We start from the raw sequence: 23,401 nt of genomic DNA, 5'->3' as shown, positions 1-23,401 counted from the left end.
GCTTTTCTTCAGCAGGGACAGGGAAGATGGTTAAAACTGATGGGAAGATGGATGGAGCCAAATACAGGACCATTCTTGAAGAAAACCTGTTGGAGTCTGCAAAAGACCTGAGACTGGGATGGAGATTTATCTTCCAACAAGACAATGATCCCAAACATGAAGCAAAATCTACAATGGAATGGTTCACAAAGAAACATATCCAGGTGTTAGAATGGCCAAGTCAAAGTCCAGACCTGAATCCAATCGAGAATCTGTGGAAAGAGCTGAAAACTGCTGTTCACAAACGATCTCCATCCAACCTCACTGAGCTCGAGCTGTTTGCCAAGGAAGAATGGGAAAGAATATCAGTCTCTCGATGTACAAAACTGATAGAGACATACGCCAAGCGACTTGCAGCTGTAATCGCAGCAAAAGGTGGCACAATAAAGTATTAAGTTAAAGGGGCCAAATAATATTGCACGCCCCACTTTTCAGTTTTTGAATTTCCACAAAAATTTAAAATAACCAATAAATTTCGTTCAACTTCACAATTGTGTCCCACTTGTTGTTGATTCTTCAGCAAAAATTTACATTTGGTATCTTTGTTTAAAGCGTGATATGTGGGAAAAGGTTGAAAAGTTCCAGGGAGCCGAATACTTCGCAAGGCACTGTACCTGTGTTTGTTAGGGATGAGAATAGCGCACATAAGGAAAAAATTCCCAAAAATTAAAAAAAAACACATTTTGAAAGGTAGACCTACCTTTCAAATGTGTTGTTTTTTTTTTGTTTTTTTTTTGTTTATTAGGGATGAGAGAACCACTTTTTAATGTTTTTAGATCCCTTATTATTATCCATACTGTGATGATTGATTTTGATGTTGATTTCCAGTCATTCACACAGGTTTTGTGTTTAATTCTAATAACTGCTTATAATATAGTCATTTTATGTATTTTGGAGTTGTGTGGCTCTTTTGCCAAAAAAATTTGTTGGTTGACTTTATAAGAAAAGGTAAATGTATGTGTTCCTGAAGTAATGCAGTTTTCAATCGTGGATTGATATATTAGTGTCTGTATTAGTTTTATAGAAATCACTTTGGAAAATTAACAATTGCCTTTTTCTTTTGTTTCTCTCCGCCAGATCTGTAGGTACGTTTGCCCGTGCATTAGACTGTAGCAGCTCGGTCCGGCAACCAAGTCTACATATGAGTGCAGCTGCGGCATCTAGAGACATCACATTGGTAAAAAAAAAAAAGTAGAATTGGGAAAAAAAAAAAAAAATCACCCTTTTGATTGGAAGAATAGGGGTCATTGAGGTCAGCAGATGGCTTCTACTTTTGCATTTTAATGATCTGTGGGGGTGGAGCTCATTGCTGACAATTTTTGTTTTGCATGTTTCTATAATTTGACAGGTTTTTTTTTTGTTAAAATGACAGTAACAGAACAAAAATATTGAAAATATTATAACATGACCCTTATATTTTTAACGTGATGTATAACAAACAGTACTTTTAAGGCAGACCTGTCACCAAGACGGAAGTGTACATTTTTTCTCTGTAATTTTTCCCCCAATAATGCTCTGAATATTCAGTTTTTAAATAATCTTCCATACTGTTACAAAGATATGGACCTTTTAATTCAGTGTTAACTTTTATGGCATCTCCAAGGAGGCGTGGTTCACTAGTTCCTTGGGCGTGGATCTTTAGACTGCTCTACATAATCACCCTGTGAGTCACGCCTGTTGTGAGTTCATTTTCTTGTCTACCAGTTGTGAGTTCTCCTTCCAGGCTCCCTCTGGTGGTAACAGGAGGTAGTGAGGCTGATTTAATCAGTAGAGATCTGCCACCTGATAATGAGGATGACGATTGGACCTCAGGAATCTCAGATTGGATTTAAGATAGCCGACGCCCTATTCTGGTGCTGGTGATTCCTTCTGCTTGTCAGGTCTTGGTTCTCAGCTCTGTTCCAGTCAGCTCAAGCTAAGTTTCTCTGCTAATGTTCACACTTGATTTTGTTGTTCTATTCAGTTTTTTGTGTGGTCAGCCAGCCCCGGCTGGGGCTGTGCTGAATTTCCACTCTTATTTATCTTTATTTGCCAATTTGCTTTTTGTCCCTTATTAGATTGGCCTCTTTTTGCTCTTTCTCAGAATATTTCAGAGTGCTGATATAGTGGGAGAAGTCTAGTGACTTCAGGGTTAATTTTGTTATCAGAAGTGTTGGACATTATTTTGTAGGGTTTTGGGCAGATTGCAGACAGTGTCTTTCCTTTCCTCTCCTTTCTAGTTAGTTTGGGCCCCATCGTTTGCTCAGCCCATTTTCCTGCCTGTGTTTGTGTTTTCATCTTGTTTCACTGTCAATACATGTGTGGGGGCTGTCTATTCCTTTGGGGTCTGCTCTGGGGCAGTTAGTTTTCCCCTTTTCTTGCTTTAGGCTTATTTAGTCCTCCGGCCGTGACGAGGCGTCTAGGTTCATCGTAGGCACGCTCCACGGCTGCTGCTAGTTGTGTGGTTAGGATCAGGGATCTGCAATCTGCATAGTTACCAACCTCTCTGGTTTTTCTGGGACTTAGCTTGTTTTTTCCTCCTCGGTGACACCTTCATAACACACGCCCCCTTTGTAAAGATTATACAAAGTAGCGCTAATTAAAAAGGCCCCATATCTCTGAAACTAAATGGTGGATTTAAAAAAACACAACAAAACGTAGGGAACAGTAAGAATACAATAAGAGCAAAAACGTGACACTTTTGACCTGGTGGGACAGGTCTCCACTAACATGGATCTGTCTGATATTATGAGAATAGTTTTTCAATATTTCTACGTTTCATTCGTTTCCAGTTTCATGCTATGGACACATTACACAAAAACTCTTATGATATATCTAAAGCCATTTCTGCGCTCGTACCTCAAGGAGGGCCCGTCCTCTGCAGAGATGAGATGGAAGAGTGGTCTGCTTCAGAAGCCAATCTCTTCGAAGAAGCTTTGGAGAAGTATGGCAAGGATTTTACCGACATTCAGCAGGACTTTGTAAGTAATGAGTTTTAAGTGGCAATTGCCCTCACAAATTCTCTGGTTTTAGGCTAAGTGTACAACAGAGTCTTTTTACTGCGTTTTTGGCGCAATAATTGAGTGCAAGTTCCAAATTTTTGACAAGTTTTCAGGTTTGGAAGAGGATTTGGAGAGATTCTGCAACTGATGATATTTTCTATTCTTCTCGATAGTGAAATACTTTCCATAACCAAATTTACAGTTCATATGCAACATGTGAACTTATCCTAACGTCTGTCTCGATTTTAAGTGTTAATTAAGTATTGCTCCCTGTCCGAATTCATCAATAGTGGTTTTCTTTGCTTTAGTTACCCTGGAAATCATTGACCAGCATAATAGAATACTATTACATGTGGAAAACAACGGACAGATATGTGCAACAGGTATTATTATATTTTTTATTATGTGTAATAGTAAGCGATTTAGTGACCACCGTAGGGATTAGGTAAAACCAGTGACGACTTAATCTGGGTTGTGGTTTTTCTATTTCTGGATACGTGTTGAAAAGTTATAGAATACTGCAGTCCTATTATAAGACACATTGAGATCCTTACTCTTATTCCTTCATAAAAATAAGCAAAAATCTTAAAATTTAAAAATGTAAAGATGGAAAAAGTTCCTGCTGTAAAAGATTAATGTCTAAAGATGTGAGGGGGGATACTAGAGGCTAAGTGCCAATTTTGCCATACAATTTTGCGCAAGTATTTTACCGAATCTTCTATAATAACAAGTCACATCTTCTATTTGTACTTCACCATAGTCATATCACTAAACTACTTATTTTTTTGGACTATGAGACGTACTTTTTGTCAAGAATAAATCTTGCTAAATTGTGTGTAGTCCGGAGGCAGCTTCCTGTGATGGAGAAGACCGCTAGCACAGCATCTTTCTTGATCACTAAGAGAACTGTGCTCTCTCCTTCTGCCCCATACTAATCAGTCTGATCACTATAGGATAGGAAGCTACAAGGACCTGCACATTGCTAAAACTGCAGGTCCTGGCTAGCTGAAGGACCGTTCAGGTCATGTGATGAGTCATATACTGTATATGCCTGAAAGGAACTACAAAATGTGGTAGTATATACAAAGTGTGTGTGGATGTGTTTATGTGGATATAGCTGAGTTGTGTGTGTGTGGATGGAGCTGGGCTGCGTCTGTGTGTGGATGGAGCTGGGCTGCGTCTGTGTGTGGATGGAGCTGGGCTGCGTCTGTGTGTGGATGGAGCTGGGCTGCGTCTGTGTGTGGATGGAGCTGGGCTGCGTCTGTGTGGGGATGGAGCTGGTCTTTGTGTGGATGGAGCTGAGCTGTGTGTGGATGGAGCTGGGCATCGTCTGTGTGTGGATGGAGCTGGGCTGCGTCTGGGGCTGGAGCTGAGCTGTGTGTGGCTAGTGTGGCTGTGTGTAGGTAGAAAAAATGTATAAACCTATTACATGTACCTCTCCTGCTGCTGGATTGGGGCCCTTCCAAGTAATCTGTAACAGTAGATCCATTATCTCATCACTTCTGTCCACTGTTGGGGAAGTGTTAATGAATCGGGGGTGCGTCCTATAGCCTTCTAGGTGAATCTGCTGTGCAATGCATTGCTGGCTTCATTATTCGGATTTCAGTTTTGCACTTCTAATTTTTCTCCATTTTTCTTCAAGAAACGGTTAAAAGCAGCTGAAGCAGAAAGCAAACTGAAACAAGTATATATACCTAACTAGTAAGTATTTCCCATTGTGATCATTGGAGAGAGGGTATACAACTGGCCACGATAAACCAGCAGCAAAACAAGTGACTATAAAGCACTAGATAAAGGATTTGAAAATTGATGGATAAGTTAATGCAAAATTGGTGGTCAGAGTATGATGACAAGCTAGGGTACAAAGTGGGGTGATTGCAACAATTAATAAAACCTAAAATATGATGTGGAGACAGTGTCCAGCAATGTACCCTATGCTGTGGATTCCAGGAAAGTCTCAAGGTCATGTGTTTTGTTTTCAATCACTGCCTTAAATGTTAGGTTTTAATAATTTTGCAAAAGTACCATTTTTGGTGAATAATACATGTAAAAAGTGGTAGCTGCTCTTAAAAAGAGTCATTTTGCATTGATTGCCATATTTGACCCTTTTTGTGACTTCACTATATGGCAGACAAGTCCAATAATGGGTTTTTATTTATTTTTAATTTTTTTTAAAGTAATGCAACCAAAGAGAAGTTTTCTGAATATTGGGTTGTAACTTTTTTTATAGTCAAATGTCATTTTATACCCTGTGCTCTATTATTAAGCCTTTTAGACAGTGACTTGAGGCGGTATTGTGGTATGGCATGTTGTATAAAAAAGCTTCCTTGTTTAAAAGGTTATTCCCGTTTTCACAGATGGTTAATATCGGATAGTTTGTAAAAAGAAGCACTTTTTTTCAATTTACTGCTTATTAAAATTTGTAGCCGTTCTTGAGATATTCACCTTTTGCTTTTGATTACTGCTTGTTCCCAAGGAAACCGACCACCACTGCTGTCTAGCATGTAAACAATGCAGCTGAGGGGGATTAGGAGGTAACGGCGCGCTCCAGTGATCCTAGACAGCTTCAAAATGATGTAGTGCTTATGAGCTCAGTAGAAAGGAGCTTGGAAGCACTGCACATTCTGCTGTGTAGCAACAGTGGTCGATCTCCAAGGCAACGAGCTGTAAACAGAAGAAAAGTGCGATTATCTCAGGAGCGGATGAAACTTTTTTACTAAGCAGTAAACTGCAAAATTGCTTGAATTTACAAGCATTTTCTGACAATACCCATATATAAAGATGGGAATAATTCCTTTAACTGATTGTATTCTCATTTTTATTTCCATTTTCTAGTAACAAACCTAACCCAAACCAGATAAATGCAAATAGTATCAAACCTGCAGTGGTAAATGGAACTGTGGTACAGGGCCAGAATTTGAGTGGGCGAGCCTGCGAGAGCTGCTACAGTAAGTGTGTGAGGTCTTTTTTTATTTTTGTCCGCTTCGTCTGCTGATCTAGAGTCTCCTCTAATAGAAGAGAGGCCTATCTGCAGACAGGCAGTAGGTGGCGCTAGAGAGATGGCTTTTTTTAGAGGAGAGCTAATTTGCATATACTCTTCCCAAGGACCATTGCCTGGCCTATGAGACTCCCTTTATTGGCAGGTGGTCTCCACAAAAGCAACAGTGCGCCCCATAGACATGTGTGAGAAGTTATCAGTGGTGGGGGTCCTGGTACGTTTCTAAAGCCATGTTTGTTAATTACTGTCTATATAGCAGCACAATCTTACCAGTGGTATTCCTGGGGTCCTCCGAATATGCAGTGTCGTCTATGTGCGTCATGCTGGGCATACTGGAAAAAGTATGGCGGATTAAAGATGCCAACCAGATTGGATGGCGAGAGGCCAGGTCCGAATCGGAACAATATGGTACGTTTCCTAATATGTTTCACTGATTCGAATGCAATGAGGAAAAAAAAAATAGGACCAACCAGCAAAAAAAAAAAATAGAGGATTTGAAACAACATCATAAAAAATTGATGTGGTGTGGTCTTTACACCCACTAGGGGGCACAGTTGAGTTTTCTGTATCAGATGCATGCATATTGGATAAGCTCATTGGCTTTCCATCAGCCTGTGCTTTTTGGCGTGCGGGATGAAACGCATGCCAGCGCAGGGAGAAGGTGGTGGAATCAGAACCGCGACTCGACAAGGCTGAAATTAAATCTGCACTTTATTTATTTTTTTAAATGTCCATTTCTCAATTAAAATAATTTCTTGTTTTCTTTACATGGAAGAGTCCGCACGGTTTACCTATGCGAGCCGGTGGGAGCCCAAAATTTGCTATGAAGACGCGCCAAGCTTTTTATCTCCACACTACAAAGCTGACTAGGATCGCAAGGCGACTATGTCGGGATATTTTCCGTCCAGGTTATGCTGCCAGACACCCCTACATGCCTATCAACAGTGCGGCAATCAAAGCAGAATGTGGGTATCAGGGATGTATGGAAACATTCATTCTTGTTTATAATGGGACACTTATGATTTCTGCAGCAATTCACATATATTACATAGAATGGTGAAAAGTTATTTTAACACGAATGGTATGTTTCCCAAAAGATTTATATAAAGTACTGCAGTCCAGGGGCATACATAGAAACCACATAGCCCATTAGCAAAAGTTAAAATTGGGCCCCTTCTACCTCCAAAAAATATTCAGTGGAGTATAATGTGGAACATACACAGGAAGTATGCTCCTAAAGAAGCCCCTTTTATGGCTATTATAGAGTATGACCATCCCAAAAATGCCCACACACAGTATGATGTCCCGTTGTTGAATTCCACCCCACAAACGCTTACAGTACGATTAATATAATCACTGCGCTGTCAGTTCTAAAGGTGCTGCCAAAATACTTACTCTCACCGTGAGAAAATCCGATCGGGATACTTTGTAAATACAGGACAGCTGGTTCCAATAGAGCTGTATATAGAACTAGATAAAAAGGAGTTTTTTACAAAAAGGTTTTTTTTTTTTTTACTTATAAATTATCAGGTATAAAATACTAGATTGTACAAATAGTTGTACTTACGGGTTTGGACATTCCAGATGTAGGTAAATGCTTTATTGCTCAGATTATATAGTCTATGATATGCTGGCTTTTTTCAAGATAAGTTCACTGTTGAAACACAGGGATATTAGTATTAATGGTACCGCACTAGTGGTTCAGGGAGTAGTATCAATATACTTACTCCTATATGTATAGGGAGTGTTGCTTGATAAAATGAAAGCGAGTGGATTTGATGCAGCTGATTGCTGGACTAAATGGGAAAAATATGCATATGGTGAAACCAATCAGATATTAAAAAGTAAAATGTGTGGGTCAGTGTACTCGCTTCACAATTTATTTCAGATGTATATTGATGCTTGCTGCTAAAGGTATAGAGCCCAATGTGGACTTCTAGCCCGTTGATGCAAGTCACTACAAGAAGTGTATTATTGTTATAAAAATGCAGTTTAGATAAAGATCACAGCATGCGTTATTAAATGCAGCCCGTGTGATCAATTAGATCTCTGGTACTCACTTTTTAAGTTGTTGGTGGTATAGTGAAGACCAAGGAAAAAATGAAGCTCCTGAGATTAATAGGCCACCGTGGGTGGTCTAGTTTATGACTATATATTCTGAGCAATAAAGCATTTACCTACATCTGGAATGTCCAAACCCGTAAGTACAACTATTTGTACAATCTAGTATTTTATACCTGATAATTTATAAGTAAAAAAAAAAAACCTTTTTGTAAAAAACTCCTTTTTATCTAGTTCTATATACAGCTCTATTGGAACCAACTGTCCTGTATTTACAAAGTATCCCGATCGTATTTTCTCACGGTGAGAGATATATACTTGCAGCTTACAGTATGAAGCCTCCATAGTATACAATATAATACCCCCACAGTGTCCCTAACACAGAATGGTTCCCCCACACTGTATGATACACCTCATAGCTCCCCAAACAAGTATCATGACCCCCACAGATGCCCACGCCGTATGATTCTAGCATTAAATATGATGCAATGTACATGCACTCACTCATTATGATGCCCCCACCGACCTTCACTCAGTATTATGCCCCCACCAGCCTCCACGTGGTATGAAGCCCCCACCACCCCTCACTCGGTGGGATGACCCCCCAGTCCCTCACTCGGTGGGATGACCCCCCCCCCCCAGCCCTTCACTCGGTGGGATGACCCCCCCCCAGCCCTTCACTCGGTGGGATGACCCCCCAGCCCCTCACTCGGTGGGATGACCCCCCAGCCCCTCACTCGGTGGGATGACCCCCCCCCAGCCCCTCACTCGGTGGGATGACCCCCCCCCCAGCCCCTCACTCGGTGGGATGACCCCCCCCCCCAGCCCCTCACTCGGTGGGATGACCCCCCCCAGCCCCTCACTCGGTGGGATGACCCCCCAGCCCCTCACTCGGTGGGATGACCCCCCCAGCCCCTCACTCGGTGGGATGACCCCCCCAGCCCCTCACTCGGTGGGATGACCCCCCCAGCCCCTCACTCGGTGGGATGACCCCCCCAACCTCTCACTCGGTGGGGTGGCACCCCCCCAGCCTCTCACTCGGTGGGATGGCACCCCCCCCACCCCTCACTCGGTGGGATGACCCCCCAGCCCCTCACTCGGTGGGATGACCCCCCCAGCCCCTCACTCGGTGGGATGACCCCCCCAGCCCCTCACTCGGTGGGATGACCCCCCCAGCCCCTCACTCGGTGGGATGACCCCCCCAGCCCCTCACTCGGTGGGATGACCCCCCCCAGCCCCTCACTCGGTGGGATGACCCCCCCAGCCTCTCACTCGGTGGGATGGCCCCCCCCCAGCCCCTCACTCGGTGGGATGACCCCCCCAGCCTCTCACTCGGTGGGATGGCACCCCCCCAGCCCCTCACTCGGTGGGATGACCCCCCCCCCAGCCCCTCACTCGTTGGGATGACCCCCCCAACCTCTCACTCGGTGGGGTGGCACCCCCCCAGCCTCTCACTCGGTGGGATGGCACCCCCCCCAGCCTCTCACTCTGTGGGATGGCACCCCCCAGCCCCTCATTCAGTACTAACATTTAAAAATATACATTACTTACCTACTGTCATTCCCTTAGTGAAGGCACCACACAGCAGGTGTGATATAGTGATGTCATTAGTCATGACACCTGCAGTGTTCGGAGTCTGACTTACAAGAAGGCTGAATCGTGAATCACCATTATATTCAACTGTATTCGCCTCCTGAAGATGCAGATTTGGCTATAATCATAATGACTGGTGGAGTAGAGGGCTTGATGCCGAGCATGCATCAGGCCCCATAGTGGCTGCATGGTCTGCCGCTATGGATGGTACGCCCTTTAAGAAAGAGTAACTGTTTTGTTTTTATTTTACAAATTGATAGTAAACATGAAAAAAAGCAACTTTCTATTGTATCTCATCAGAGAGATCTGCTTCTTTCTCCTCCTGAGCTGATCTTTCACTCTCATTTCATGGGTATAAACTATTTTTCCATTACTGAGATAGGTGATGACAGTTGGTGCTTTTAAAATTCTATGGAGGGAGGAGCTAGAGGCTGACACAGAAATTCTACTGCAAGTTCTCCTGAAACAATAATTACACTTTAAGCTTTTGGTTTATGTATCAGTTTCCCTGATACGCGGTATGTACTCTTGTTCTTGCCTGGGCACTCAGCTGGGAGCTTCTATTAGGTACCTTGTCAGTAAGCCATTGTTACCTGCTGCAAATAACCCAGATTAGCAGTGCGTCCAATTATCTTCATGTGTTTCCTAATCACTATGTTTTGCTGAATTGTTTCAGGTACAACGAGGCTTCCAGAAGCATCTAAAACTCCGCTGATGTTAAAGCAGATTGTCCGGAAACCTCTAGAGCAAGTCCTGAGATACATAGGTACATTCTGTCATTGTGTCCCATGAAGGCTGAGTGCACGTTGCAGTTACTATTGACAAATGCATTCAAAAATGCCACAGTGTCTATAGGGCCACAATGTAAAAAGACTTAGGCCACACCGTAGACGTGGTGGCTCACCTTAAAGGAAAGCGGTGTAAACTGACACTTTTTTAAAGGGCACTGTTTTGGATCTCATTTTATTTCCACTGCTCCCCTGATTATTCTGTTTTTGTTTTTTAAATCCACCATACAGTTCCAGAGATATAGGAATTATTATTTGGTGCTAAATTTTATGATCTTTACTAAGTGGGTGTGGCTCACAGGATTTTTGGGGGTGTGTCTCTTCCCTTGTTAAAGGGAACCTGTCAGCTGTTTTGGCCGCTATAAGATGCGGCCACTGCCTTTCAGGGCTTATCTACAGCATTCTATAATGCTGTCGATAAGCCCCCGATCCGACATGAAAGATAAGAAAAATAACTTTTATTATACTCACCCGGGGGGTTGTCTGGTGCGGTCCGGTCCGATGGATGTCACAGGTCCGAGTCCGGCGCCTCCCATCTTCTTGCGACGATGCTCTCCTGCTTGCTTTACAGGCTCCCTGGCATCGTGCTCCTGCACAGGCGTACTTCTCTGCCCTGTTAAGGGCAGAGCAAAGTACTGCAGAGCGCAGGCGCTGTGAAAGGTCCGAGGAGAGACCCAGCGCCTGTGCACTGCAGGAATCTGCTCTGCCTTCAACAGGGCAAATAAGAACACCTGTACATGAGTGCGATGTGATGGAGCCATGAAGCAAGCAGGAAGGCGATGTTGCAAGAAGATGGGAGGCGCCGGAATCGGACCTGCGACACTCATCGAACCTGACCACTCCCTGGGTGAGTATAATAAAACTTATTTTTCTTCAATTGCAGGTCGGATCGGGGGCTTATCTACAGCATTATAGAATTCTGTAGATAAGCCCTGAAAGGCAGTGACCGCATCTTATAATGGCCAAAACAGCTGACAGGTTCCCTTTAAAAACCATAAAAATATTAGCATTATAAAAAGCCCATATCTCTGGAACCTTATGGTGGATTTAAAAAAAAAAATAAATCACAAACCGGAATAAGGTGAGCAGTAGGAGTGATAGGAGAGCCAAACTGGGCCGCTTTTGATCTGGTGACAGGTCAACCTTAATACTGTACGCATTGTGTAATGCACCATATCAATGTGCACCCATTGAGAAAGAGCGAGAATATCAAAAGTAAAATCCAGAAAATCACATTGTATAAATTTATTTGCATTTTGCAGTGAGAAATATTTGACCCCCTACCAACCATTAAGCTTTCTGGCTCCTACAGACCAGTTAGACGCTCATAATAAACTTGTTACCTGCATTAAAGACAGCTGTCTTACTTAGTCACTTTTATAAAAGAATCCTGTCCACAGACTCAATCAGTCTGACTCTAACCTCTACAACATGGGCAAGACCAAAGAGCTTTCTAAGGATGTCAAGGACAAGATCACAGACCTGCACAAAGCTGGAATGGGCTACAAAACCATAAGTAAGACGCTGGGTGAGAAGGAGACAACTGTTGGTGCAATAGTAAGGAAATGGAAGAAATACAAAATGACTGTCAATAGACATCGATCTGGGCACCATGCAAAAATCTCACCTCGGTGGGTATCCTTGATCATGAGGAAGGTGAGAGATCAGCCTAAAACTACACAGGGGGAACTTGTTAATGATCTCAAGGCAGCTGGGACCACAGTCACCAAGAAAACCATTGGTAACACATTATGCCATAAAGGTTTACAATCCTGCAGTGCCTGCAAAGTCCCCCTGCTCAAGAAGACACATGTACAGGCCTGTCTGAAGTTTGCCAATGAACACCTGGATGATTCTGTGAGTAATTGGGATAAGGTGCTGTGGTCAGATGAGACAAAAATTGAGCTCTTTCGCATTATCTCAACTCGCCGTGTTTGGAGGAAGAGAAATGCTGCCTATGACCCAAAGAACACTGTCCCCACCATCAAGCATGGAGGTGGAAACATTATGGTTTGGGGTGTTTCTCTGCTAAGGGCACAGGACTACTTTACTGCATCAATGGGAGAATGGATGGAGACATGTACCATAAAATCCTTAGTGACAACCTCCTTCCCTCCACAAGGACATTAAAAATGGGTTGTGGCTGGGTCTTCCAGCAAGACCATGAACCAAAACATACAGCCAAGGCAACAAAGGAGTGGCTCAAAAAGAAGAACATTAAGGTCATGGAGTGGCCTAGCCAGTCTCCAGACTTTAATCCCCTAGAAAACTTATGAAGGGAGTTGAAGCTCCGAGTTACCAAGTGACAGCCTCAAAATCTTAATGATTTAGAGATGATCTGCAAAGAGAAGTGGATCAAAATTCCTCCTGACATATGCGCAAACCTCATAATCCACTACAAAAATCAACTGACTGCTGCGCTTGCCAGCAAGGGTTTTGCCACCAAGTATTAAGTCTTGTTTTGCCAGAGGGATCAAATACTTATTTCTCATTGCAAAATGCAAATACATTTATATAATTTATACAATGTGATTTTCTGGATTTCTCTTACGCCTCATTGGGGGACACAGAGACAGTGGGTGTTATGCTGCTGGCCTCTAGGAGGACACTAAGTAAACCAGAAAAAAAGTTAACTCCTCCCCTGCAGTATACACCCTCTCGCTGGATGAGATATCTCCAGTTCATGCTTAGAGTCTATAGGAGGCACTTGGGTCTGGTTTCAGACCCCACCATTTTTATTTTGTTTTTGAATTTTCTGTAAATTTTTATTTTTTAATTAACGGAGTGATGGGGGCGACGGTTCCTTTCTACGGCCTGCTCTCCCCCGAACCAACAATAGGCAAGCACGTGGAGTATACCTCCCTGTACACTTTCCTGCAACGAATGGGGCTGATTCCTCTGACGATGGTACCCCACGGATAAAGGGGCAAGCGAAACAGGATGAAGCACAGGAGTGCATGGAGAGGACTTGAGCAGCGCTTTTCGGATGCCCTGAATCTGCCCCAGAGCTCTCCATCCCCCTGCCACAGGGTGGATCGATTGAGCAATACCCCTTTAAGACCTCCTCCAGCTCTGCTACATCGCGCGGAGGATGAGACACCTGCAGCTGGAAGACCCTGGACAGCGCGACCTGCCTGAGCACAGGAGTGGAGGTATAGGGTCGGGTCCTTGTCCACGGGAGAAGCGCTGACCTAGCGTCAGCAGCGGTATACTGGCGCCCGGTCGCGGCCTCCGCCCAGCGCTTACTGCGGGGATGCCAGAAATTTAGTCCCCGACTTTTCCGGCCTACTAGGCCGCAATTTGAATAGCGCCGCCCCCCGGCGCCTACCGCGGGTAGACCAAAAATTTAGTCCCCGGCTTTTTTGGCCTACTTGGCCGCAATATAAATAGCGCCTCCCGCGCTAACGTCGCCGCCCTCTCCTCTTGGCGCCTCTCATTCCTTACGAGATGCACAATTCTAATCTCAGGGGCCATGTCTTTTACCTCAGCTGCCGTTAACCCTTCATTGGAGACTGCCATTCCCGTGGTTGTTCCTTCCCAGGGAAAGACCTGGCTAGACATTGCTTGCGTTGAGAAACATGTGATGGTGTCTCCGCGGCTTGTGTTTTGCATATTTTTACATATTTCCCATAAGAGATGGGGGCATTACTCTAGAATCACTGCGTTGAGAAACATGTGATGGTGTCTCCGCAGTGTTGGATGTTGATCTCCATGAGTTCATTCATCCTCATTTTTCACAGTCTTCTACTAAGCATTGCTCCTACTGGCCAGTTTCCTACTCCACACTGATGAGGGGCAATACCCCGAAACAGCTGTCTGTGGATGGATACCATGTTTTGGCATAGGTGGTTTCCTTCATTAGAGACTGCCCTTCATGTGGTTGTTCCTTCCCGGGGAAAAACCTGGCTAGTCATTGCTTGCGTTGAGAAACGTGATGGTGTCTCCGCGGCTTGTGTTTTACCAAGGTCATGGCGGCTGTCATTGCTATTCTCCACTCGCGGGGAGTGGTGGTGTTACCATATCTGGACGACCTGCTCATCAAGGGTCCGTCCCTTCCAGCCTTTGAGGAATTCGTAGATATAACAGTAAATACACTTTCTCGCCTGGGGTGGAAGATAAACTTCGAAAAGTCTTTCCCAAAACCGGCTCCGCAGATTTCCTTTTTAGAAATGATCTTGGACACTTCCCGCGGGTTGGTCATTCTCCCTCCAGAAAAGACCCAAGCCTTACAACAGGCAGCGCGGACTCTTTCCCGACCGGTTTCTCACTCCATTCGTTTCAGCATGAGAGTTCTCAGAAAGATGGTGGCAACGATGGAAGCAGTTCCATTTGCACAGTGCCACCTCCGTCACTTACAACATGTGTTGCTGTTAGCTTGGGACAAGAACCCATTCTCCCTGGACCATCGTATTCTTATGTCCCTGCGGGTCAGGCAAGCCCTCGGGTGGTGGATACTGAGGTTCTCCCTGAATCAAGGGAGGTCTTTTCTCCCAGTAAGATGGTTGGTAGTAACCACCGACGCAAGTCTTCTCGGCTGGGGTGCGGTCTTTCGTCACCACACGGCACAGGGTCGTTGGTCAACCTGAGAGTCACGTCTCCCCATCAACATTTTGGAGATACGAGCGATCAGATTAGCTCTACGGAGTTTCCACCATCTCCTCGCAGGTCACCCCATCAGGATCCAATCCGACAATGCCACGGCTGTAGCGTATATCAACAACCAGGGAGGTACCCGGAGCAGGACTGCCATGCACGAAGTGACTCACATCCTCCATTGGGCCGAGACCAACCAGTCGCCCATCTCAGCAATCCGCATCCTGGGCGTAGAAAATTGGACGGCAGTTTTTCTCAGTCGCCAAGGCATTGCCTCGGGAGAGTGGTCTCTTCATCCGGAAGTCTTTCAGCAGATTTGTCATCGTTGGGTGACTCTGGATGTGAATCTCATGGCCTCCAGACTAAACAACAAGGTTCCTCGGTTCATTGCACGATCGCGCGATCCATGCGCTATCGGAGCAGACGCCCTAGTTCTGCCATGGCACCAGTTCCGGCTCCCGTACATATTCTTTCCTCTTCCCTTGCTTCTGAGGGTCATCAAGAAGATCAGAGCGGAGGGAGTACCAGTGATCCTAGTCGCGCCAGATTGACCGCGCCGAGCATGGTATGCAGAACTAATATAACTAGTCGCCGACGTCCCCTGGTGACTTCCAGATTGCATGGATCTACTCTCACAGGGCACGATTTACCACCAGAACTCCGGGGCCCTGTCTTTGACGGTGTGGCCGTTGAATCCTGGATTTTAGCACAGGCTGGGTTCTCTCACGACGTGATTTCCGCCAAGATTAGTGCTAGGAAGCCTGTGTCCATGTGCATCTATCACCGCACCTGGAAAACCTTCTTTTCGTGGTGCAAGGATCATGGTCGATCACCTCTGGTGTTTTTCATTCCGGCCATATTGGAATTCCTTCAATCCGGATTAAAATCAGGCCTCGCGCTTAGCTCGCTCAAGGGCCAAATTTCAGCCTTGTCAGTGCCTTTCCAATGCAAAATTGCCACCAATCTTCAGGTCAAGACGTTCATTCAGGGAGTTTCCCATGTGGCGCCTCCTTTATAGAAGGCCATTGGAATCATGGGACCTTAACCTGGTTCTCGGGGCCTTACAGGAGGCTCCTTTCGAACCGCTGCAGGAAGTGTCACTGACCGTCATCTCTTGGAAGGTGGTCTTTCTAGTGGCAATTACGTCAATCAGTCGAGTTTCGGAATTGGCAGCCCTGTCCTGCCGTTCTCCGTTCCTGAATTTTCATCAGGACAAGGTAGTTCTCAGGACGTCCCTGTCCTTCCTGCCCAAGGTCGTCTCCTCTTTCCATCTCAACGAGGAAATTGTTTTGCCTTCCTTTTGTCCGGCACCAGTCCATTGCATTGAGAAGGCCCTCCACACCCTGGATGTGGTTAGGGCGCTGAGACGGTACATCTCGCGGACGGCTCCCTTCCACAAGTCAAATGCCCTGTTCATACTTCCAGAGGGGCATAGGAGGGTCTAGCCACGTCAAAAGCAACGCCAGCCAGGTGGTTTCGCTTGGCGATTCAGGAATCCTACCATGTCAGGAACGCGCCTGTCCCAGCGGGGATTAAGGCGCACTCTGCCCGGTCAGTGGGCGCCTCTTGGGCCATTCGGTACCAGGCCTCGGCAGAACAGGTCTGCAAGGCTGCGACTTGGTCCAGTCTGCATACTTTTACAAAACATTACCAAATTCATTCTCAGGCCTGTCCGCCAGGCTGCGACTTGGTCCAGCCTGTATACCTTTACAAACATTGCCTAATTCATTCTCCGGCTTCTGCGGATGCAGCTCTCGGCAGACGCAGCCTGCAATCAGCAGTACCTCAGTGTTGACTCAGTGGTACATGGGGTATTAGCAGATGTATGCTCCCCACCCAGGGACTGCTTTAGGACGTCCCACTGTCTCTGTGTCCCCCAATGAAGCGTAGGAGAAATAGGGATTTTTGTGTACTCACCGTAAAATCCTTTTCTCCGAGCCAGTCATTGAGGGACACAGCACCCACCCTGTTTAGCCTATTGGCTCACTGTAGCATTCTTAGGTTTTGACATAGTTATGTTTATTGTTGACTCTTTATGCTCCTACTGCTTTTTTCACCGAACTGGAGAAATCTCAGCCAGAGAGAGGGTGTATACTGCAGGGGAGGAGCTAACCTTTTTTTCTGGTTTACTTGGTGTCCTCCTAGTGGCCAGCAGCATAACACCCACTGTCTCTGTGTCCCCCAATGATTGGCTCGGAGAAAAGGATTTTACGGTGAGTACACAAAAATCCCTATTTTATATTTGATATTCTATCAATGTTAAAATTAACCTACCCTTAATTTATAGACTGTTCATGTCTTTGTCAGTGGGCAAACTTACAAAATTAACAAGGGATCAAATACTTTTTTCCCCCACTGTATATGTACAGAACTGTTAAAGTAATAAAATCTTGTCATTCCTCAGAGGCGCATCCCTGCACTCCCAAGCCAGAATCGATCAAAAATATTTCCACAAGCATCAACAACTCCCTGACTCCATCTAAATCTTGTCCTGTGATCAACAATGGGTCGCCAACAATCCTGGGCAAGCGCAGTTACGAGCATCATAATGGTATGGACGGTATGTGTCTTGTACTTGTTTTTTTGTCTGTTTGTTGTTTATGTTAAAGGAGTTTTATTTTCAGTCTAGATATAAGCATTCTAAATTCTGGATAAAGTAGCTTAAGATCTTTAAATATTTTTAGCATTGGCTTCCAAGATTTTAAGGATGGAATCTTAAATAAAGTCTTGGGCGTCTCTGTAATTCTCTATTGACTGAGATTGCACAGTACCTAATTCTAATCTAGTGTTAAAATTTAAAGAGGACCTACCAAAAGGTCAAAAGTGGCTCTTATTTGTATCTCACTGCTCCCCCAAGTATACTGTTTATTGTTTTTTGTTTTTTTAAAATTTGCCATACGGTTCCAGAGATGCTATCTTTACTAGGATCCTCTGGGGCATGTCTTTAGGTTCCTTGGTATAGACCATAAAAATTAGCCCTAAACAAAGAGGCCTATATTTCTAAAACCGTATGGGGGAAAAAAACGGATTTAACAGGACAACAGGAGGAGTAAAATAAGAACAAAAAACTGGCCGCTTCTCACCTGATGACAAGTCCTCTTTAAGTAGCAAAATTTCTCTAATTTCAGTGCACACAGTTTGTAATTTTTGTTGTTACTATGTACGTTTGCTACAAAAATTACATGTCACGGGTTTATAACTTCAAACTGTGTTGCAGACTATTTTAAGGACAGATCAGCAAGCAAAGATGTCCGACTAAGCCCAATGGATGGAAAGAGAACATTGTCCTTCCTTGCATGTAGAAAGGAGAAAATAATGAAGCAGCTTAAACAGGACGGGGAGAGAAAATGGAGCACGTTTTAATTTTTGGACTGAAGCTGTGAGGAGTTCCTAAATCGACGTTTTGTTTTTTTTTTTGTTTTTTTTTTAAATTTTACTGGATAGGTGTTAACTTTTCTCTCCCCTCACATTGATTTATCCGCTACATAGACACACGTGCTGCAAACCACCATGACCTGGGACTAACTATCACTGCAATCTGGAACTATAAGTCAAGTCTTCATGTGTCAATCATTTCCATTTCATCATCCAGTATCCTTGAGGCCAGAGTTATTCCTGGAAATATCGCCATATAGTAGTTTTTATGCTGTTTTAAGGCTTATTATAAATATTTCTTTTTTCTTTTTTCTTTTTTTTATGTCAGTATTCATTTTGCACATTGTTTCATTCTTCATTTCCACCTCCATTGTCTTTTATTTTGTCACGTTATATTGCATTTATTGTTTACAGCTAGCGGCCAGGCTTGGACCAGTCATTTTTCCAATGACTGGTCTAGATGTAATGCCACTAATTGCATGCTAAGCTTCCTCTCTGCTCTGCCTGCGTAACATATATTTTTTACCTTTTGTTACAGTCACGACATTACTATATTTTAGGCATAGATTTCCTGTGGGAATCAGATATATATTGGTTGGTTTTCTAAAGATGTTGAGACTTTAGGCGGATTGTCCATTCATAAGGTAACGATGAATATCAGCTTTGTGGGGGTCCGATACCCACTGAGAGTCGTCCTGGGAACCGCACTGGTCCTTAGCCCTCGGGAACAACCTGGGCGGGAGCCCTGGGAGCCACACTGGCCTTTAGCACTAGGGGCCGGCCTGGGCGGGAGCCTTCGGAAGCGCCCTCGTACATGGCCGCTTCTCATTTGATAGCCAGCTTGGTGCAACGTCATCGTAGCGAGGTGACTACAGAAATAATACGTGATCGTTGTGGCATGTGCACATGATGTCAGACAGGAGGCACTTCTCAGGGTCCCCATCCAGGATTCACAGATTGGTCCTGCGAATCGATTTTCACCAGCTCAGCTCCCAGCTGTCGGATAGGTCATTCAAATCTTTTAACCACACAATCCCTTCAGGTTGATTTTCTGAAACTAGAGACCCCCTTCTGATTGCTTTTCTAAAACCACTCTGTATATACATGTGCTTGGCATGATGGTTACTTGAGTAGCGCTAAGGCCTCTTTCACACTTCAGTTTTTTACAATCAGTCACAATCCGCCAGGTTTTGAAAAAAACGGATCCTCAATTTTCTTTTGAGGATCCGTTTTTTCTCTCCATTCACTTTCATTAATGGCGGATTGTGACGGATTGCCGTCCGTTGCATCCGTTCTTTGTGAGGATCCGCCAAAAGTTGCTGTCCGTCACCATCCTCAAAGATTTCAAAACGGAGCTTGCAACGTTTTTTTCTGTGGCGGATCCTCCAGACACTCGTCTGTGTCTCTCTCTCTCTCTCTCTCTCTCTCTCTCTCTCTCTCTCTCTCTCTCTCTCTCTCTCTCTCTCTCTCTCTCTCTCTCTCTCTCTCTCTCTCTCTCTCTCTCTCTCTCTCTCCAGCGATTCCTTTACATTTCCTCATTTTCAGGATCCGTCTGAAAACGGATCCTGTGCCATCCATTCACATCAGTTGACAACGGATCCGCTAGTCTGACTTTTTGGCGGATTTGAACTGATGCAAAAAACTGAAGTGTGAAAGAGGCCTAAGCCTCGATAGCAAACACCGCCAATGTATTAAGAGTAGGGAGGTTTCTGGAAAGTTAACTGGCTCCCTCACAGTTCTGGACAAGCTCTTTAACACGATTTTGGGCCTGTTTGCATGGATTGAGGACTGGCCACGGGTGAACATTTTGTTTTTTGGGAATTTTGGTAGCACATGTACACCCTTTTTTCGGTGACTCAAGAGCTATCTAGGTATCTTGTGAAAAATCTCTTGATCGTTGTGGGTCTAACTACTAGATTAGAACTACTAGATTAAAACATGGCCCAATTTTGATCATCAGTGGTTAAACTTCCCCAATGATGTAGTGGTTATTCACAAGATGGATGATAAAGGAAATACACTTCTAAGGTCCCATACACAAAGATGACAGAACCTACCAGTTTTGGAGGGACAGTTGGACTATCCTACAGGTATGCTGCCAACTCTTGGACATCAGATGCCAGCGGGAAAAAGGTTCCGAGGTGTCTGGCGGTGGCTGTTACCCCTCTTCCTATTGAGTATATAGCCCACTCGGTCATGAGTAGTGGTGTATGGAGGAACAGTAAAGAATAGTTGTCAGCCTAACAAGCTCTCTACCAATACCTTTAGGCCGGGTTCAGACTGGCAGAGTCCTATATGGACTGTAATACACAGACTAATTGTGAAACATCCTACCTCCACATGTGAGGCTTTAAAGGGGGGCTATCATCAGAAAATGACCTATTGTGTACATGAGGTTTTTGTTTTAAATGTATTTTCATTTTTTATTACTATTTTAGTGATTTTTTTTTTTCTATACCCCAATCTGTATTATAAACAAAAATTGGAAATCTTGCAATTCCCCGAATGGCCAATGGGACTTTTTTTAGACTCTAACTTCCTGTTGTTTCAGGAAACAACACATGTACCTTAGCCGCAATGAACAAAGCTGACCCTACTTTTGTATTGAAGCATCTAATGAGCGTCTGCAAAGGCAATTTGTGATGAAATGGGATCTGTGACCTCGCCTATTGTGATTAGTGGATCTTGTCTTATCAGCTGAATATAGACGTGTTACCTCTTTTGACTACTACCTCTGATGATAAGGAGACTGCTGAAAACTCTTACTGAAAATAACAGCAAGCATGAATATATAATGGCCCCAGCGGCCAGTGTGGAAATTGCAAGATTACTTTTTTTTATTTAATAATTATTGTGATATGGAAAAATAACATTGCTGAAAATACAACAAACCCTGAATTAAACAATGGGATCTTTTTTGAATGACGCTCTTCCAATACTGAAGCTATGTTGGCTTGATATCTATTTACAGGGGGAGGAGAATCTTCTGAAGTCCCCAATTTCTTGTTCATTTAGTAAAACCAATTTTAAAAGATCGTTCGTGTCATATTTGCTGCCACAAACTCAAATTCAATTTTTAAAGCCGTTTTTCCAATAAACTCCTATGGAAGCGCCTGGTTTATACTTTACGCTTTTCTGCCACTATTAGAGCAGCTTGCTATTGATCTTCCCAAAATAAAGGTGGACGATCTGTTCTGAAAGCGGTCCTGGTCGGGCACAAACATATTTCTTTTATTATTTCTTTTTTTTTCCCCCACCTGCCAAAATATGGTATAAATTGTTAAACTGTCTTAAATTATTGTTTTATTTATATGACGATTTATGTTTTTGTTTTTTCTTTAAAGCCTTTTTTGTATTCCAATCATATTTGTGACATGACCTCCTTTACTTGGTTTCTAAATTCTCAGTATTTCCGATCACTTGAAATATATAAATATATATATATAATGAGAAACTCCAATCTGTACAGTTTTAGGGCCTGTCACATCTACCGTAAGGGTGAGTGCACACGCTGCGGATTCACCTGCGGATTTTTCTGCACGGGTTTGCAGGTAAAACCGCAGGTAAAGTGACCTGCGGATTTGCCAGCGGTTTTCCCCTGCGGATTGACACCTGGACAATGGAACAGGTGTCAAGCCGCTGCGGAATCTGCAGAAAGAATTGACATGCTGCGGATTTAAAACCGCAGCAAATCTGCACGGAAAAATCTGCAGCATGTGCACTGCGGATTTGAAATCCCATTGGCTATCATTGTACTGTACTATGTCTGCGGAACTGCTGCGGATCCGCAGGGCCAAGTCCGCTGCGGATCCGCAGCTTGTGCACATAGCCTAATTCTAAAAATGAAGAATTAATCATGTGCTTGTTTTTTACTATTATGAGTTATAAACTGTTTACAAATTACAGTTTGAAGAGGTCAAATAAAATTTATTTTTTCAAAGATATGGATGGCTGGTGTGACATTTTAATACTGCAGAAGCAATTGTATATATGATTTCCAAGATCTATCAGGTAGCGTAAAACCTTTCCAGAAATGAGTAATTGCCGGTTTTATTGGATGGCGAGATCTGAAAACAAGAAAAAGCAACAAGTCTGCTGCCTCCTTTTTTTTTTTTTTTGTCCCAAATCCATGTATTTGGGGCTAAAATAATTTTTGCTTCAAGTTTCATAAAGCATTTTGGCTTTTACAAGCAGATTCAACTTTGATGTGGTCTTAAAGGGAATCTGTCACCTCATTTTTGGGCTATGAGCTGCAGCCATTGCCGCTTATCTACAGCATTCTGTAATGCTGTAGATAAGCCCCTGATGTAACTTGAAAGATAAGAAAAACAAGTTAGATTATACTCGGCGGGTGCGGAGGTTGTCGCGGTCCGATCCGGCACCTCCCATCTTCTAGCAACATCGTCCTCCTTCTTAATTCTGCCGTGGCTCCTGCGCAGGCATCGGGAAAGGTCATAGTGGTCCTGCGCACTGCAGTACTTTACTCTGACCTCAATAGGGCAGATAAAATACGCCTGAGCAGGAACCGCGGCAGAAGTAAGAAGGAGGACGTCATCTCTACAAGATGGGAGGCACCGGACCGCGACACTGACCGGACCGGACGCCCGGGTGATTATAATCTAACTCGTTTTTCTTATCTTTCAGGTTACATCGGGGGCTTATCTACAGCATTACAGAATGCTGTAGATAAGCCCCTGATGATGATGGCCACATCTTATAGGCCAAAAAATAGGTGACAGATTCCTTTTAAATCAACTGAGAGGAGCTCAGCAAAAGAGTTATAAACTCCTCATAAGATCGTCCAGCGTGCTCTGCAATGGAATCTGTTAACTCATTCTGTAGACAGTGCATAACAGAAGCTACAGAGCAACATTTTTAATGAAATTTTTTTTTATAGCCCTATTTTAAGCAAGGAAAAAGATGCCCCTGATGGTGGACAACACTGGGGCTGTCTAGTTTAAACAAGTTATCAT

The 23,401-nt window shown here is 44.0% G+C and overlaps 1 protein-coding gene across 12 annotated transcripts in view; it reads left to right on the top strand.

Annotated features, from left to right (window-relative positions):
• The window catches only part of MTA1 (metastasis associated 1), a 166,349-nt gene that overhangs the window by 73,500 nt on the left and 69,448 nt on the right, over window positions 1-23,401 (top strand). For 6 of the 12 annotated variants that reach the window (XM_073566769.1, XM_073566771.1, XM_073566773.1 and 3 more), the window contains exons 8-16: window positions 1,117-1,216; window positions 2,811-2,999; window positions 3,329-3,403; window positions 4,663-4,721; window positions 5,856-5,968; window positions 6,275-6,426; window positions 6,794-6,983; window positions 10,349-10,438; window positions 17,458-17,613. In XM_073566769.1, coding sequence (XP_073422870.1) covers window positions 1,117-1,216; window positions 2,811-2,999; window positions 3,329-3,403; window positions 4,663-4,721; window positions 5,856-5,968; window positions 6,275-6,426; window positions 6,794-6,983; window positions 10,349-10,438; window positions 17,458-17,613 — 1,124 coding nt within the window. Of the gene's footprint in view, window positions 1-1,116; window positions 1,217-2,810; window positions 3,000-3,328; window positions 3,404-4,662; window positions 4,722-5,855; window positions 5,969-6,274; window positions 6,427-6,793; window positions 6,984-10,348; window positions 10,439-17,457; window positions 17,614-18,270; window positions 22,373-23,401 lie in introns of those variants that run through there. The other 6 variants (XM_073566776.1, XM_073566779.1, XM_073566772.1 and 3 more) reach the window with 4 other exon arrangements.

Source organism: Dendrobates tinctorius, unplaced genomic scaffold, assembly GCF_039654945.1.
Source record: "Dendrobates tinctorius isolate UK_male_01 unplaced genomic scaffold, ASM3965494v1 ptg000019l, whole genome shotgun sequence".
NCBI lineage: Eukaryota > Metazoa > Chordata > Amphibia > Anura > Dendrobatidae > Dendrobates > Dendrobates tinctorius.
The sequence above is the reverse complement of the archived record's forward strand: the minus strand, read 5'-3'. Positions and strand labels throughout refer to the sequence as shown.